The sequence below is a fragment of the Vicugna pacos genome, chromosome 22, assembly GCF_048564905.1.
Source record: "Vicugna pacos chromosome 22, VicPac4, whole genome shotgun sequence".
NCBI classification, from domain to species: Eukaryota; Metazoa; Chordata; class Mammalia; order Artiodactyla; family Camelidae; genus Vicugna; species Vicugna pacos.
This window is the reverse complement of record NC_133008.1, coordinates 30,239,806-30,257,625: the sequence shown is the minus strand read 5'-3', so window position 1 is coordinate 30,257,625 and position 17,820 is coordinate 30,239,806. Positions and strand designations below refer to the sequence as shown.

The following is a 17,820-nucleotide window of genomic DNA, read 5'->3' as shown; positions in this document are numbered from 1 at the left end:
TTTACAAACAACAGAGTCCTCAGTCCTTGAGGCTGGGACATCTCAGATCAAGGTGCCAGCAGATCTGGCATCCAGGAGAGCCCATGTCCTGGTTCCTAGATGGCCATCTTCCTGCTGTGTCCTCACAGGGCACAAGCAGTGAAGGAGTCCCCTGGGGTCCCTTTGTAAGGGCACAAACCCCATTCATGGGGACCCCACCTTGATGACCCGGTCATCTCCCCAAAGCCCCTCCTAATACCATCACACTGGGGGTTAGGCTTCAGCACGTGCATCTGGGGGAGACATCAAGTAAACCTTTGGTCTGTGGCAGTATCTCTTCCGCTGCAGTCTTCTGGCCAAGGACGGGCACAAGGAAGCCGGGACCGGGGAAATCAATGCAATTTCTAAGTGGGAAGACTGCAAGGTCACGGTGAAAAGGGAGTGGATATAAGAAGGAATGAAATAAAGGACAGGGACGTTTTGGCAACCAATATACTACGTGGAAGTTTTAGGAGTTGAGCTAGCCAAAACACAGCTCGTGGGAAAACTCCACAGGCGTGGCCCATATGGTTAACCTAGGTAACCTGGAGCAAGGGTTCTCACCTGGGGTGACCCTGCTCCCAGTAGACACTGGGTGATGTCAGGGACATTCACGGTTGTCACCTTGGGGATACTCCTGGCATCGAGCAGGTGGGAGCCGGGGACTCTGATCAACACCCCACAGCACCCAGGACAGCCCCACAGAAAACAACCTAGCCGGATGTCAGAGGGCTGCTGCTGAGAAACTCAGATCTACCAGGTGGGGGTGCCCAGGGCTGGGGATCAGGGACTGGGGCCTAGCGTCTGGGGGGCGGGGGAAGCAGCTGAGTCAGTAGCAGAGGCTGCCGCTCCTGCCCAGGCTCCCTGCCCCAAGTGTGAAGGGAGAGTCCCCACACTCCTTCTCTGCCTGCCTTGAAAGGTCACTGGTCACCTTGCCTTACCTCAATTTTTAATAGCTTTTTATTGAGTCCTTTTATTACTGAGATGAAAATTGTGACTTCCTGCCCTCTCTGATTCCTGGGAAATGGCAGGGTTTGGCCTGTACTTCACAGGCCCCAGGTTAAGAACCCCTCCTGAAATGGGGTAGCAAAAAGCATTTGTTGAGGTTATATGGCAAAGTTTCCGTGTCCTTGTGTGGCACGGCGTGTTCCCTTCTCTCAGGAAATGTAACAAATCCTCTTTCAATGGCATGACCGCCCCCTGTCGTCAGTCACCTCTATAGATTAAAATCTCACAGGCACAAATGAGGTATTTCTCTTAGAGTAAGGTGGAGAGGAGAGGCTGAGGATGCGAGGGTTCTGTGCGAGGACCAAGGAAGAGCTTGCAGGGGTGTCAAGCTTACGATGTGGGAGACGAGCCATGGCCCACCGGGATGAGAATGGGAGCCACACCACCTGTCTTCCAATCCTGCTTGCCGTGGGGCCTTGAGTGAGTCACTTATTCTTTCCTAGCCTTGGTTTACTCACCTGTAAAATGGGAACACCTACCTCTTCGGATAGCATGACAAACAAGAACTCACATGCTACAGGGCCTCGCACATGGCAGGAGCTCACAGTGCAGCCCAGGGTTGCGAGATCTTCCAATTTTAAGCAATACCAGAAACTGGGGTTTTTGTAAAGTCTCACAATTTTTAAATACTGGCAACTAATTCAAATATAGCAAGCAAAAAACCCCACTGCACAAACGGAAGAAAGCAGGAGTGAAACTCAGACGTGGTCTGCAGGCTGCCAATGTTCAACCCCTGACCAAGAGCGAGGAGTGGGAGTGGTTGTTGACAAACGGGAATAAAAGGTCACAGATTTACTCTTGATAAAGCCACCCCTTAAGCAAGGGGCCTAGGCTTTGCGCTGCCGCCGTCAGAAGTCACCTGCTACTCACAGGGGGAGTGTGCCATTGCACCAGAAGGCCCAGGGCTGCTGTCCCCACGACAACGAGGTCCCGGTAGGTGCCGCCTGCCCAGGAGGAAGAGCTGAGGCAGGAAGCTGGGGGCAAAGCATCGGCATCTGCCAATGCAGGAAGAGGGGGACTGAAGTACACCGGTGTGACACAGACTCAGAAGTCCTGGCTGCTGTCCTTGTCTTTGGGTCCCAGACAAATGTCTTCTGATGGGTTTTTGGTCTGAAGTTTGTTTCGGGGAGTCAGGCTTTCTTGAGTACATCATTTAGATAAGATTTAGAATGCAAGGCTGGCAAGACCCATTGATATCATTTTGTTCAGAGTTACCTAACTGTGAGGATATGGAGGCCTGGAAATGGAAGGGACTCGTCTGGGGAGGCCACATTCCCCCACTGAGGGCTCTCTCCGGTGGGACATGCTTGGCTTGCTTCTAAAAGGCCACCATAAAGGACACACTGGACCTTGAGTGTGGACCTCCCTTCAGAAGGGCACACCGGAGGCATTTACAGGCAGGCGATGAAATGTCTCAAGGATGGTCAGGAGGAAAGACAGGTCATTCTGGGTTTGCTGTCACAATTATTTCTGTTGCAGACTGCTTTCAGAGAATCATACTCAGTGAGAACACACACAACATCAAAACCATTTAGACTCTGAGAAAAAAATCAAGTGGAAATAAGATTTTCCTGGACTCAGGGCTGAGGAACCTCTCATAGAGCTCTCCTTTTAAACTGCGGACTTCTCCTTCCAGCACACAGCTCTTTACCCAGTAATTTATTACCGCTTCTCCTAACACCCACCAAATGGCATAAACCTGACTGGGACTGAATCTGAGGGCCGAGCAGGTGGAAAGCTCGGCCTCGGCGATCACCTACTTTGCAGTGCTCAGGCTCAGTTTCCCTGGCACGGCTGTGACGACTCACAGGATTGAGACGTTCAGAGCTTAGATGCTGCACCCTGGAGGGAGATACCCGAGGCTCACATGCTCACAAAAGACATTCATCAGGGAGGATATTTTCAAATCTGTTTTATTGGCAATAAGGTCACATTTCGGTTACTTTATGTGTATACGCATACATACACACCCAGAGAGATTATTTCATTTGGGACTTTGGTTCACAGGGGTTTTATATTCAAAACGTAACATACTATACATTCATACCCATAACAATTCTGATTTTTCTAACAGATTTTTTTTTACCGTGAAAGCCTTCTATACATTCTCCATGTGAAATGCCCATTTCAGAGCTGATACTTCCAGAAACCAGCCTGGAGTGGGGTCTGATGAACTAAATCCTTGGGCTCTTGAGAAGATGATGGCGAATTTCATTCCCCCGTCTCCACCTGCAACCTTCCTTACAATGTAGTCAGGAGTCTCCAGCTCCCAATCAGACCAGCCTAGCTCTTCAAGACAGCACTGGACTGCTTGTGGTTCCCGAGGCAGGGATTCCAGAGACTGGTGATGGGAGACTCCTGAGACTCAAGGGCGAGCCAGATTCTGTTTGGTGGTGGAACCCCAGGAATTCTCTTGTCTTCTGAGGAGGGATATGGTCCTCACATGGAGGGTGGCTACACGGTTAGCCCCGCTGGTCAGGTGCTTAAGAATGCTGTTTTGATGACACACGCTGGTTAAGCTAAAGAAAAAGCATTATGTACATGGCCTCCTAGAAGCAGTGCAAGTGAGAGGAGGCCCAACCAGGATCAACACGGCCATGCCCTTTTACTGCCGCGAGCCAAGTGGGTGAGAGGCCACTCTGGGAGCAGTAGAGGGCTCGTCCATGGTTCCAGCCCTCTCCTGCTGCTTTAAGGGGCATAAAAGCCTCCACAGCCATATCTATGCTGGTCTAGCACGTGTGCCTCTCATGTCAACAGAGGGAGGTAGAACTAAACAGCCAATCTGAGTTTCTCATGAGCAAGTACAACAGATGTGAAACCACCAACCCTGGATTCAACAAATGACATTCAAAATTAAAAAGAAGGCAATGGGTTTTAAAAAAAAAAAACACTCATTCCAAAAGTCTTAGACATTATAGCTCATTTTATTCCCAAACAGCAAAAACTCACCAAGGAGTTAACCTTAGATAATGGAACTGACTTTCCAAACTACAAAATGCTACAGAAACAAAGCAAAGCAATTCTCAGTTCTTAGTCAACAGTTAATCTAAAAAGGCAAGCGGACAACTGATGTGCCACAAATGCAACTTATCCTTGGGGGGAAGAAAACCTGCCCAAAGCAAAGTATCTACCAAAAAGAGAAGTCCTGTTCCCCTAAAATGAAATTTCTACCTTAAAAAAAAAACCTGGCAACCTTAGAATTATCCTCTAACACAAGTGTAAGAGAAAAGGACAGGCAGAGGATGTCAGTCCCCAGCTGGTGGTGGGTACCTTGGTACAAGAGACAGAACAAGGGAACTATTACCAACCAGTTAGACCTTGGGTGGTGCCAAAACTCTGTTCTACCAAGATTCTAGAATACTCTATGAGTAAACAGCACACATCAGATTTAAGGTGCCACAGACATGAAAAAGGACATACAAAAAAGAGAGAGAGAGAGAGAAACAAGCCAAAAAACTCTGTGCTTTGTCAAATTTTCCTAATTTTGTTTTGAATCAGTCAGCATTCCTTGCCTTAATGTATAAGCTGTCTCAACAGCTCAGAGCTGTGATGAAAACAAAAACTGGTATTAACTTAACACATACACACACAAACACAAAAACCCAGAGCCTTCTTAATCGACTAAAACCAGTCAAAACGGAGGACTCCTCCTTCCAGTTAGGATATGTATTATATCTTTTAATTATCAAATAATCTATATCTTCAACATTATCCTTCTATGATTAAACATATTAAGAACACAAAGCAGAGGTCACAAAGTGGACGCAAGTGTCATTTGTCCCACATAGTCTGAATTTGGTTCTGGTATTTGAAACTTGGAGGATTTCACATAGAATGGGGAGTGTGAGTTCTCTAGGAAACTGGGAAAGCCTGCCACTCTGGGTTCAGTCTTATGTCTCAGTGACAAGTGGGGGGAGTGGGGGGTGCAGGGTCTTTTTTGATCTCCCCCCATACACCCCCTACCATCTTAAACTCCTTTCATTCATGCACGTCTGGCCCTTAGAAGGCCATCTGCAATCCCAGATCTCAAGTATCACAAACTTTCAGTTTACTAATATAAAATAAGGAATGAATACAAGGTTTATAATACCCTTTCAATACACTTTCCTTACTTTTCCAGGACTACTCAGTTACTCATTCAGATAAATGGTCTTTGTCCCCTTACCTCCATAACCATATAAAAGAACACCATTACACTCACGTGAAAAAATAATTTTAAAGAATCATTTGAAAATGCTTTTAAATTTTATGTATTTGTTCTGATCACTCTAACTACCCATGTTGGTAGATCCAGACAAAAAACAAAATATAAAATAAAACTGAAAAATTCAGAAACGTAATATACTCTGATATTGACAAGTTGACTTTTGGTTCTATAATGGATAAAGTGAAAATTCAAAATTCACACTTTAAAAATTTTAATGTACCTAATATACTTGTGATAGGAACTAAGCATAGTTCTGTCATTTGAAAGATTTTCCTTAAAATATACAGATACCAGGTTTCATTTGCAGTTGAGAGCTGCCACCCAAAATGGCCTTCCAAGCAATGACTCCCTTCAGTCAATCCCTAGCAGGTATTTCAGCCATACTGAGATGGGCATTTTAAAAAACAACAGCCACCACAGTCTAACAGGGAAACTCCTGTGTCTTGCTCGCCCAGGGTCCACTTCCAGGCAGTAAATGGAAGGTGCTGCTTAGCTGCAGTCCCTGTCACAGGGCCAATTCAGACTTGGCCACAGGTTCTCACAAGCCCCTCTCTCCCGCTTTTGGGTGCAGTGGTGGGTGCAGCCCAGCCCCTGAGGCAGTGACACCAGATTCTCCTAGGTAGCTATGCTCCTGGGACCTAAGTTCAGGGGACGGACAGGCCTCGGAGGGTAAGGTTCGCTCTAGAAGGGCCTGGAGACCTGGGGTGGGGAGGGGTGCAGGAAATGGAGGCCTGGGGATGATCAGGACCAGTCTGAATCTGACTTCAGCCGCTCCTAACTGAACAGGGGGCTCCCACTTGGGGGTGTTAACGGGAGCTTTCCTGTATGCATGGGGCTGCCTGTGCCGCTCCCCACGGCTGGCAAGGGCTCTGGTGCCTTTCCCAAGCTATCTGAAGTATCTGGAGCCTCTAAGAGGGAGTTTTGAGAGACACAGGCTGGGTCACTGTTACCATCCCAATGAGGCCAGACCAGATACTTCCTCAGCTTCCTCACTCTTGGAGGGTAATTTCTCAAGATGTGAAGAATGTGGCTCTAAACTATAATCTGACTAGGACCCAAATTAAAGGGACAGGATCCAGGCATCAGTGTAAAGAATGGCGGAACCCAGTCTCCACCGGCAGGCCCCCCTGCTAAGTGGCTGTGCTCAGGCTAGGTCTGCCACAAGTGCCTCCCTAGGCTCAAGCATGCCCCACCCTGGGGCAAGGGCACGGCCTGGGAGCCAGGCGGCCCGCATGCCTAGCCGGACCCCACCACTTAGAACACGAGGGATCCTACACCAGTTACTGAGCCCTAAGCCTCGTCTCCTCACCAGCAAAACGGGCATCAAAATACCTACCTCACAGGATTACTAGGAGGACTTGACAAGATATCAAGTGCCTGGGACTTTCACAGCACAGAGCATTGGTAACCAGCACTTTTTATTATTACCCACCACAAAGAGAGTTTGATGGAGTTCCAACCAGGCTGCCAACTTCCTGACACTGTCCAGATGAAGGAATTCAGCTATTAAAATTTATGTCAAAAGTTTGTTAATATAGAGCTTCTCCTGACAGGAAATCAAGTCTTACACCAAAATCCAGCAATCACCTTATTTATATTTAACAAGAACGCAAAGGAAGAGGTAGCCAGCTACACTAGATGGGTAGAATTTTGACAAAACTGCCAGAAAGGAAATGGAAAGCAGACCTCGCCAGCCTGTCTTGCTCTGCCAGTGGGGACCTCCAGCACACAGCTCTGAGTGCTCCATGTTTTCACTACCAACATGACTTCACTCACACAGAGCCCTGTTGGATTTCTTGAGCAACTGTCAGCCTTACAAATGAAAACTGCATTCACTGCTAATTAAATGCACTGTCAGATTCAATTTTTCACATGGGATTAATCCTTAATTCTGAATATTTGCAACACTAACTCTAACTTTTAAAAAGCCTTATAAGATTTAGAAGACCATATGAAGTAAAATAAATGAAAACTATCATTATTAACAAGTAATTGTAAACCTGTCTTATACCTTTAAGAGTGAATGTATATCCAATTCTTACTGACCAAGAATTTTAAAACAATTCAGATTCCAACCCCATTTATGAATGACAAACTATGCAATATTCCTATCCAGGGCTATAGCTACCAATTTTAAAAGCCAAGAACACCTATGCAAAATTCCTCTAAGAAATAAACTGTTGTCTTTGCTTTGGTAATTTATGAAATGGGCTTTGTAAATAGTGTTATCCAAATACTACCATAAAGTTGGTATTCACAAATCTGTTATCTGATCAGGTTTTCCATGACACATTGTATAAGAAATACATACTTTGAAAGCAGCTGAAGTTTCCAAGCAAAAGTCATTTCCCCAAAAACAGAATGTCTGGTTAACTTAAAACCATTCAGATAATGCAGATTATCTTGTTTCAAGGTTTTGTGAGACTGAAATTTATTTTGCTATGATTCTCATGTTTTAGTTTTAGTTAAATCTCTTCTCTCAAGGAAGAAACCACACTCTTGGGTACAATTCTAAAGACACAGACTAATTTGACATTGAGTTCATGGTAGTTTAATACCCTTAGTTACGTGAGTGTTTACTGTATCACCTAAGTCATCAGAATACACACAATAGCTGGGCCAAAATGTATACGCACATTAATTCAAATAACAAAAATATCTACTGAAGCACAGCAATTACCTAGCTGAACAGTGTAAATACGCAATTTCTCCTCTGGAAGGTAATCGTAATAGAAAGCCCAATATTCAAATAGTTTTCCATATCTGAGTAAAGAATGCACTGAAGAAAGAGAGAAAAAAGAGAAAGAGAAAAGAGAGAAAGAAAAGAAAGAAGTGGCAGCAAGCAGGCAAAGGGGTGAAGCATTTCCAAAAGGGCGCGATCTCTGACAGCCTGGCCGAGCCCTGATGCTCCCTAAGCACTGGAGTTCAGAATACCACCAAGGATGATGGAAACAGGGGAGGATAACATAGAATGTAACACACTATTCCAGAAAACAGCAGGCCAGAAATTCCTTCCCTGATAGAAAATTCCTGACCAGCCAGCACTACACCTTACAGACCACTCTGGATGCAGAAAACGTGAGGAGCTCTCCTAATTTCCACAACCCTTGCTTCCAAGCCCTGACCTATTTCCTTCTGATCCCAAAAGAAAGAACACGGCAGCATCACAAGGACAGGGTAGAAGAGGTGGCACTAACTTTCCACTAGTCTTGCCTATTTTCAGTGTGCTGAAATAGAGTGTGAATGAAACCTGCAACACAGACCCCAGTGTAGCAGCAGCCTCTCAGTATCTAAGGGGTGGTTCGAATCCAGCCTGTGAGAAACCGGCCCCAGAGGTTCTGCCAGGCCAGCAGTTGGAAACTGACACTAGGGCAATAAATGAAAACAATGTGGGGAGGGGGGCACTTCCCCCAGTTATGCCAGCCCTGCATCCCTGCCTGGGAACTGGTCTTGAGTGCCAGGCTGCAGGGCTGAGGCAGCAGAGAGGCTCGGAGGAGAAGACTTGGAGAGTGGTGTGTGTGGAGGGGCTGTTTGTACATCTGATGTACACAGATCCCTCCTTCCCCTGGCTGCTTCCCTCACCTCCATCTCTTCTCCAGGCTCCTTTCTCTCCCCTCCCAAACGTTTGGGTCCCTATTACTCGATCTCAAATATCCAAACGCCTACTCCCTTCAGTTTTGAGGTCCCAGGTCCCTCAACCCCTCCTTACTGTTCCCCCCTCCTCCAGGAGCCCACTCTCCCATTGGGTCTCAAGACTTCCCTCAGGTCAAGACTGCTACCCTCTTGAGTTTCTGCCCGACCCCCTAGTCAGACCTCAATCCCTCTCCATGTCGCTGCCTCTCCCTCTGTTACCCTCCCAAATCTGTTCTCTCACACCCGTCCCCCCACCAGGGGTCATACCTCTGAACCCCGCCCCCAGCCAGGCCAGGAACCCTCCCATCTGCTTCCCTTCCAATCAAGGGTCAGGTCCCCACATCCACTCCCCCCCTCCCCCGCCGAGGTCTCTGCTCCATCCCCAGCCCCGACAGGTACCCTCCCAGGTCTCCGTCTTCTCCCCACCCCGCACCCCCGCCAAGTCCGGAGTCTTGACGTGCCGCCGCCCTCCCTCCTTTGCCCTTGCCCCTCCCCCAGCCCGGCCAGGTACCCTCCCAGGCCGGTCTTCTCTCCTCCACCTCCTAGGGGCAGCCTCTCCGCTCGTCAGATCTCGACACCCCCTCAGGTACCTGCACCCCTCAGGTACCATCCCTCCGACAGGTCCAGGACCCTCTCCCACGTCAGAAGCCCCTCCGCTCTCCCCGACAACTCGGAGCCGCGGCCTCCCCGGGGCCGCGGCCGGGCCGGGCGGCGCCGACGACGCGGGGGCCGTTACCTGTACTGTGAGCCGGCACCCTGCGCGAAGCCGTAATAGTTACTCGCCGCCATCTTGGCTTCTCTTCAGAGCGTCAGCCGGCCGGGAGGCGCGAAGGGGCGGGGCCGCCGGCGCCTGACGTCATCTGGGCCCGCGCCCCGGCCGCGTGCCGCTCGCGCCCCGCCACGCGCCCCAGGCCCCGCCCCTCGCGCGAGGCTCGCGCCTTCTCTCTTCTTATTCCGCGTCTGGGGGCGTGTCTCTGCCTGGAGACCGTGTCCTCGAAAGCCCCGCCCCTTACTCAGAGCTCCGCCTTCCCTCTGGTTGCTCAGCATCCGGGGTCTGCGGCTCGATCCTCCCATCCCCCCGCGACCCAGACCCGGCCCAGTTTCTGTTCAAGCTCCGCCCCTCGCCGTAAGCCCACCCCTTAACACCAAGCTCCACCGACTCTTGGCAGTTCTGCAGCCGGGGTCTCTTTTTCGAGCCCCGCCGCAGCCGCCAACCCCGCCCCTTACCGGATCTCAGCCGTTCCTTGAAGCACTCAACTTTGGCGGTTTTACTTTCTTGCGCACTTGGGTGGACTTAATTCCCCCGCTGACCGCTTCTGGCTGGATGGGTGCGGCCTTATTGATACTCCCAAGTCCTACTTGTCCCTTCTGCAGCCCCCGGGGTGCCGGTCTTTTCGTGGGGCCTTCTAAGGGCCGATTCAGCACCTAAAATTGGGTGGTTCTAAATTAGTGGTTCTCAACTGGAGGTTTTTGCCCCCAGGGGACACTGGGCATGTCTGGGGACATCTGTGGTTGTCACGACTAGGGGTGCTCCCGGCATTAAGTTGGTGGAACCAGGGATGCTGCTCCACATCCCCCAGTGCCCCAGGACGCCTCCCCACCCCAACAGAATATCCCAGCCCCAATGTCAGCAGTGCTGAGGTGGAGAAATCCTACTCTAAGGGTAATTCATTTGGAAAGGCATTTCGTGATCCACTTACTACAGGTGGGGCCATCTTGGGGGATGCAGCGGTGAGCTATATGATACCAGTCCTCAGGAACTTAGAATCAGGAAAGCAGATCATATCCAAACTATTAATTATAATAATGGTACTCCTTTGTTAAGAACAGCTTTATTGAGAGATAATTCACACACCATACAATTCACTCATCTAAGGTGTGCAATTCAGTGGTTTTTAGTACATCCCCAAAGTTGTGCAACCATCACCACTAGTTCCAGAATATTTTCATCACCCCAAGAAGAAACCCTGTACCCCTTAACAGTCACTCCCCACCCCTCCTGCCTCAGCCCCTGACCACCACTGGTTTGCTTTCTGTCTCTAGGATTTGCCAGTTCTGGACATTTCATATAAATGGATTATTATTCAACAATGAAAAGGAATGAACTCTTGATATATACCACAACTTGGATAAGGCTCTCGAGAATTATGCTGAGTGGAAAAAGCCAGTGGCAAAGATCACATGCTCCTAGGATTCTATTTACATAAAATTCTTGAATGGTCAAAATTATACAGATAGAGAACATATCTGTGATTTCCAAGGGTTAAGGACATGGGATGGGGGAATGAGGCATGTAAGTGGCTATAAAAGGGTAGCATGAGGATCCTGTGGTGATAGAAATGTTCCATATCTGACTGTATCAGAAGCAATAATGCAGCAGCATGGATGGACCTAGAGATCATCATTATAAGTGAACTAAGCCAGAAAGAGAAAGAAAAATACCATATGATATCACTGATATGTGGAATCTAAAAAGAATTTAAAAAGAGGACACTAGGGTGGTGGGAACAGACAGACTGGGATTTCAAAATGTAGAATAGATAAACAAGATTGTACTGTATAGCACAGGGAAATACATACAGGATCTTGTGGTGGCTCACAGCGAAAGAGAATGTGACTAAGAATATATGTATGTTCATGTATAACTGAAAAATTGTGCTCTACACTGGAATTTGACACAACATTCTAAAATGACTATAACTCAATAAAAAATGTTAAACTTTAAATAAATAGATAAATAAATAATAAAAAGAGGACACTAATGAATTCATCTACAAAACAGAAACAGACTTGCAGACAGAGTAAACTATCTTTTGGTTACTGGGGAAAGGGGGGAAGGGATAAATTTGGGAGTTTGAGATTTGCAAACATTAGCCATCATATATAAAAACAGATTTAAAAAATTTCTTCTGTATAGCACAAGGAACTATATTCAATACCTTGTAATAACCTTTAATGAATACAAACATGAAAATGAATATATGTATGTATATGCATGACTGGGACACTGTGCTGTACAGCAGAAATTGACACATTATAACTGACTGTACTTCAATTAAAAAAAAGCATAGTGATCTTGTACTATAGCTTTGTGAGATGTTACCATTGGGTAACATGGTGGAAAAAGATACATGGGATGTTTCTGTATTTTTTTTTACAACCACGTGTGAATCTACAATCATTTTAAATGTTTTAAATTAATTCTTTTAAAGGCAAAAGAAAAGAGTACACTTACCGACCCTGATGGGGCAATGTTCTTTTACCCCTTTTTTAAGCAGACACAGGGCTAGTTAATTCTTGGACAGAAACCATGGCAAGCCCAGGGTGCCAAGGAAAGCCGTATGGGTGATTTAGTGGATGGCATTCTTCCATTTGTGTCTTAATGACCATGTGTGGTCACAAGGAACAATCTAGTGGGTCTGGCGAATGCAGCTCTGCCACGTTGCTCTGGCTAAAGGCCAGCGTGGTAATTACATACGGCCTCTCTCCAATTCCCTGCAGCTCTAACTAGATAACTCAGGCTGCATGCTTTTTACAAAAGCAGGTCTGCTTTAATGTTTTCTCTGGATTGCATACTATCTTCCCTCCTCCCCGTTATTTACAATAAGCACTGTGCTAAAGGCTTTACATGCACAATCTTACCTAGTCCTCACAATAGCCTTCAGAAGTAGATGCAGTTGATTCTCATTATTGGTAGCAGTTCTGCTCTACAAAGTTGCTGCAAACACTGAAACAGCAAATATTGAACCATTGCTCATACAGGAAACACAGGGTTAGGTTCCTGCGAGGCTCTGGTCACAACATTTTTGTCAACCGATCAATACATAACCTTGTGTTATGTGTGTTTTTTGTTTAAAGACATCTTATTTAATATCCCTTGTAGGTTCTTTAACATTGAACTCACAGTGAAAAGCACTGTAACTCATGCATGAAAGAAGCTTATCTAATGTGTATTTTCTCCACAAGGCACATCACAGCCTTCTTGTGTTAACAAACACTAGACAGCACTTCAGCACCATGCATGGGGGCCATTATAAACAGCAAAATCACCAACAAAAGAACAAAAATGTTAAAAGCACACCACTAGGTAAACCCCCAAAAGAATAGCTGTTTACTGTTTAGGCTGAAATAAAGCTGGTTCAGCCTCAGCTGGGAATACGTGAACAGCCAACATTCAAACTTTTCACTTCTCTATGTCGTCTACAGATGACCCTGGAAGCACCATGAGTATTGATTTTGGAGGTTACAAATAAATTTCAGCCAGTAGGCAAATCTACAAATATGGAAACTGTGAATAATGAGGATCAAATGTAGTTGTGTGAACCCCCTTTCAAATTAGGAAAATGGAGGCACAAGAAGGTTTAGCAATTTTGTTGCCTCAACAAATTTTACTGACAACTAACTATGTTTTCGGGTATTCAGGTTTTTAACTCCCGCACTGTTGATATTTGGGGCCAGATAGTTCTATTTGGGCAGGGGGGGGTGTCCTGTGCATTGTAGAGTATGTAGCAGCATCTCTGGTCTTTACCCACTCGATGCTAGTATCTCCTCCCTCCCCCAAGCTGTGATGACCAAATATGTTCCCATACATCATCAAATGTCCCCTAAGGGGTAAAATCATCCACAGGTGAGAACCACTGGTCTAGGGATTAAAGGTACAGCAATGACAAAAGGCAACATCTCTGATCTCACAAAACTTACATTATGGGGGAACAGGGGTGAGGAGTTAGTATTTAATGGGGACAGAGTTTCAGTTTGGGAAGATGGGACAGCTCTGGAGATGGACAGTGGGGAGGGTCACACATTATAAATGTAATACCACTGAACTTTACATTTAAATATGATTAGTCCACAAATGATAAATGCTGGAGTGGGTGTGGAGAAAGGGGAACCCCCTTACACTGTCAGTGGGAATGTAATTTGGTGCAGCCACTATGGAAAATAGTATGGAAATTCCTTTAAAAAACTAAAACTAAACTTACCATATGATCCAGCAATCTCACTTTTGGGCATATATCCAGAGAAAACACCAATTCGAAAAGATACATGCATCCCCAATGTTCATAGCAGCACTACTGTAAAGCAGCATTTTACAATAGCCAAGACATAGATGCAACCTAAATGTTGCAAAAGATGATTGGATAAAGAAGTTTGGTATATATATACAATGGAATATTATTCAGCCATTAAAAATGAAATAATGCCATTTGCAGCAACATGGATGACCTAGAAATTATCATACCAAGTGAAATAAGTCAGACAGAGAAAGGCAGCTATTACATAATATCACTTATATGTGGAATCTAAAAGAATGAGACAAATGAACTTATTTACAAAACAGAAACAGACTCACAGACATAGAAAACAAACTTATGGTTATCAAAGGGGAAAGGGTGGGGAGAGGGATAAATTAGGAATTTGGGATTAGCACATACACACTACTATATATAAACTAGATAAACAACAAGGTCCTGTGGTACAGAACAGGGAACTATATTCACTATCTTGTAATAACCTATAATGAAATAGAATATGCAAAAGAATATGTATATATACATATGACTGAGTCACTATGCTGTACTCCAGAAACAAACACAACATTGTAAATCAAGTATAAAAAATACTGGTAAATAAATAAATAAATAAATAAATATTATTAGAATGACAAATTTTATGTTATGTGTATATATATATTACATATACATATATATATATATACACATAAACCACATTTAAGATCAAGAGGCTTTTACTTTGTTGTTGTTGTTTTTGTTTTTCTCTGAGGGGGGAAGTGATTAGTTTCTTCTTTTTAAATTTATGTTTTTAATGGAGGTATATGGGATTGAACCCAGGACCTTGTGCAAGCTAGGCATGCACTCTTACTACTCAGCTATACCCTCCCCACTGTAAAAAGAGATTTAAAAATAAACCTGGGGAGACTATAGCTCAGTGGTAGAGTGCGTGCTTAGCATGCACGACGTCCTGGGTTCAATCCCATATACCTCCATTATAAATAAATAGATAGATAGATAGATAGATAGATAGATAGATAGATAGATAGATAGATAGGTAAACCTAATTGCCCTTCCCGCCAAAATTTTTATTTTAAATAAAATAACCAGACAAGAGCCAAGCTTGGTGCACTCAGCAGCGCGGCGGTGGCGGCTGCAGCACCACGGACAGCTCCCGGTGCACTCTCACGGAGGAGTTGCTGCTGCTTTACAAATGGTCTTCTGTTCAAAGTGCCTTTCTCCCCTTTCTTCATCCAACTCCTACTCACTCCTCAGGGCCCAAGTCACATGGTCACCACCCCTGCCCCGCTATGGGAAATCTCCCCATGCGCCTCCCCACCTCCACCCTCGCCCCTCACCCCCACAAGCCACTCTGCTCCAAAGATGTCTCTAAGTCAACCCAGACTCCCTTGCCCATCTGCTTCTCAGAGTAGGAGTTCTATGAAAGCAAACTCTTATTCACGTTTCGGATCCCAGTGCCCAGCACTAGAACTGACCTGGATTTACAGTTCAGTGTCTCTCCCCAGAGCTCCACTTCCTCCAGCCAAGAGGTGCAAAGTCCAGATCTTGTGCTGGAGGCTCTGGGCTCTCCTTCCCTGCTGTGGAGCAGTTAGTTGCCTTTAGGCCTTGGGTGTAAGACCCTGACGTAGTGGGCGGGGCAAACACGTGAATAGCCTGTCGTCTGAGATCCGCAAGGAGAGCCAGAGTCTATGCATTCTATCTGCGTTTCCCCAACATTTCCTTTGTGCTGGGTCCTGCCGCCCTCTGCAGAGAACATTGCAGTGTACAAGACCAACCAAGTCTCTTTTCTCTTGAAATTTATATTCCAATAAGGTGGAGTCCTAGGATAAACAGAGAAACAAGTAAATTTCAAATAGTGGTGTTATAGTAAAAAAAAAAAATCAGGCTCCTCAATATCTTAAACCCAGAATCAGCGTATGACCCAGCAGTGCAACTTCCATGTATATAACCAAAAGAACTGAAAACAAGGATTAAAGTAAATCCATGTACACCCATGTTCATAGCAGCACTATTCACAACAGCCAAAATATAGAAACACTTTCTGTTTATCCACTGGTGAATGGATAAACAAAAAATAGCATATGTATACAGTGATTCAGCCATAAAAATGAATGAAGCCCTGGCACACACTACAGTTTAGATGATCCTTGAAAAATCATGCTCAGTGAGAGAAGACAGACACAAAAGATAGTGTAAGTATACCACTGATACGAAATATCCGGAAGAGGCAAATCCACAGACACAGGAAGTGGATGAATGCCAGGGGCTGGGGGAGGGGGGATTAAGGGACTGCTTAATGTGTATGGGATTTCCATTTAGGGTGATGAAAAAGTCCTGGAACTTGATAGTGGTGATGGTTGCACAACATTGTGAATGTACTCAATACCATCGAACACATACTTTCAAATGGTTAAAATGGTCAATTTTTATGTTCTGTGTATTTTACCACAATTTAAAAAATTATAGTGAGAAGGAAATCAGACTAGGTAATGAGATGGAGGATGATGGAGTGAGAGGCAAGATAGTCGGAGTCAGGGAAGGCCTCTCTGAGGAGATTACTTCTCAGCTGACACTTGAATAATGCCTACGTCTGAGGGAGAAGCTCTCCTGACAGAGGGAACCAGCTTGTGCAAAGGCCCTGTGGCGGCAATGAATTTGATGTGTTCACAGAATAGGTGAAAAAAAAAACCGAGTGATTCAGAGGGACAGAAGGTAACAATAAGCATCCGCTCTTACTGAGGGATCACGTATTAGGTTCCTGTGGTGCCATAACAAAGCACTACAAACTAGGTGGCTCAAAACGATTTTTTTCCTCTCTCAGTTTTGGAGGCCAGAAGTCTGCAATCAAGGTAGTCTGGGGACTGTAAGAGAGAATCCATTCCTTGCCTCTGGGACTTCTGGGGATCCTTGGTATCTCTTGGCTGCAGAGGCATCACCCTGATCTCTTTGTCTCATGTGGTGTCCCCCCTCACAGGTCTTCTCCCCTTCTCTTCTCTTATAAACGCACTTGTCATGCGATTTAGGGCTCATCTTAAATCCGGGATGATCTCATCAGGAGATCCTTAACGTAATTCCATCCGCAAAGACCCTCTTTCCAAAGAAGGTCACATTCGCAAGTTCCAGGGGTTAGGAGACAGACATATCTTTTTTGAGGGGGGCACCCATTCAATCTACCAGTCTAAAGTTTTTTTTAAAGCAACACCGGAAAAAAAAAAACGTGCAGAGAACTTTTCTCATGCTGCGGCACTGTGCTAAGCCCCCGACGGGCAACATCTCATTAAACGCTGAAACGCCAGTACAATAAACTGAGTCCCAGCGGGAAAAATCATTTACCCCGCTGGGTCCCCCAGCTAGTCAGTGGCCAAACCAGTGTTCAAACCCACTTATGGTCTGAATTCAGAGGATGCACTCAACTCTGCACCATTCTATTAAGGCCCTGAAGTCTCCCAGGGTGGCGCTACCACACGCACAACTGCAGGGGGCGCCTTTTCCTCGGCGGCCCCGAGCAAGTGTGTCTGCAAAGATTCTGCCTCCCCAGCACCCAGGCTGGCCTATGATAGTAAGTGGCCGGCTGAGGGATCCACGACATGGGTCCATGAGAAAATTACTCCCTCCCCTCCACCTAATCTAAGGAATGAGGCCATCGCCGCCACTTATTTATTTATTTATTTATTTATTCCTTGTTTTGTTTTTAAATCTGTGATGCGCCATCAGGAAATCATTTCCGCTTCTGCCCCTGGTGAGGCTTTTAGAAATGCTCCCCTCTCAGCCAATGGAGAGCACCGATTCTGGCAGGGGGCTGTGCTTTTTGGTCAGCCCTGCCCCCACCCACCCACCCTGCACACAAAAGCAGCATAATTAACTGTCTTAAGGAAGCCGAGCCTCTGCCAGCAGTGAGCTGGCAAGAAGAAAACACCTCGG

At 45.9% G+C, this 17,820-nt stretch overlaps 1 protein-coding gene across 5 annotated transcripts in view; it reads right to left on the bottom strand.

The window, feature by feature from the left end:
- ZFR2 (zinc finger RNA binding protein 2) overlaps window positions 1-9,681 on the bottom strand; it is a 38,704-nt gene extending 29,023 nt beyond the window's left edge. For all 5 annotated transcript variants that reach the window (XM_072947960.1, XM_072947958.1, XM_072947959.1 and 2 more), the window contains exon 1: window positions 9,603-9,681. In XM_072947960.1, the coding sequence (XP_072804061.1) occupies window positions 9,603-9,655 (53 nt within the window). In that variant the 5' untranslated portion in view covers window positions 9,656-9,681. The remainder of the gene's footprint in view (window positions 1-9,602) is intronic.
- Window positions 9,682-17,820: the final 8,139 nt, after the last annotated feature.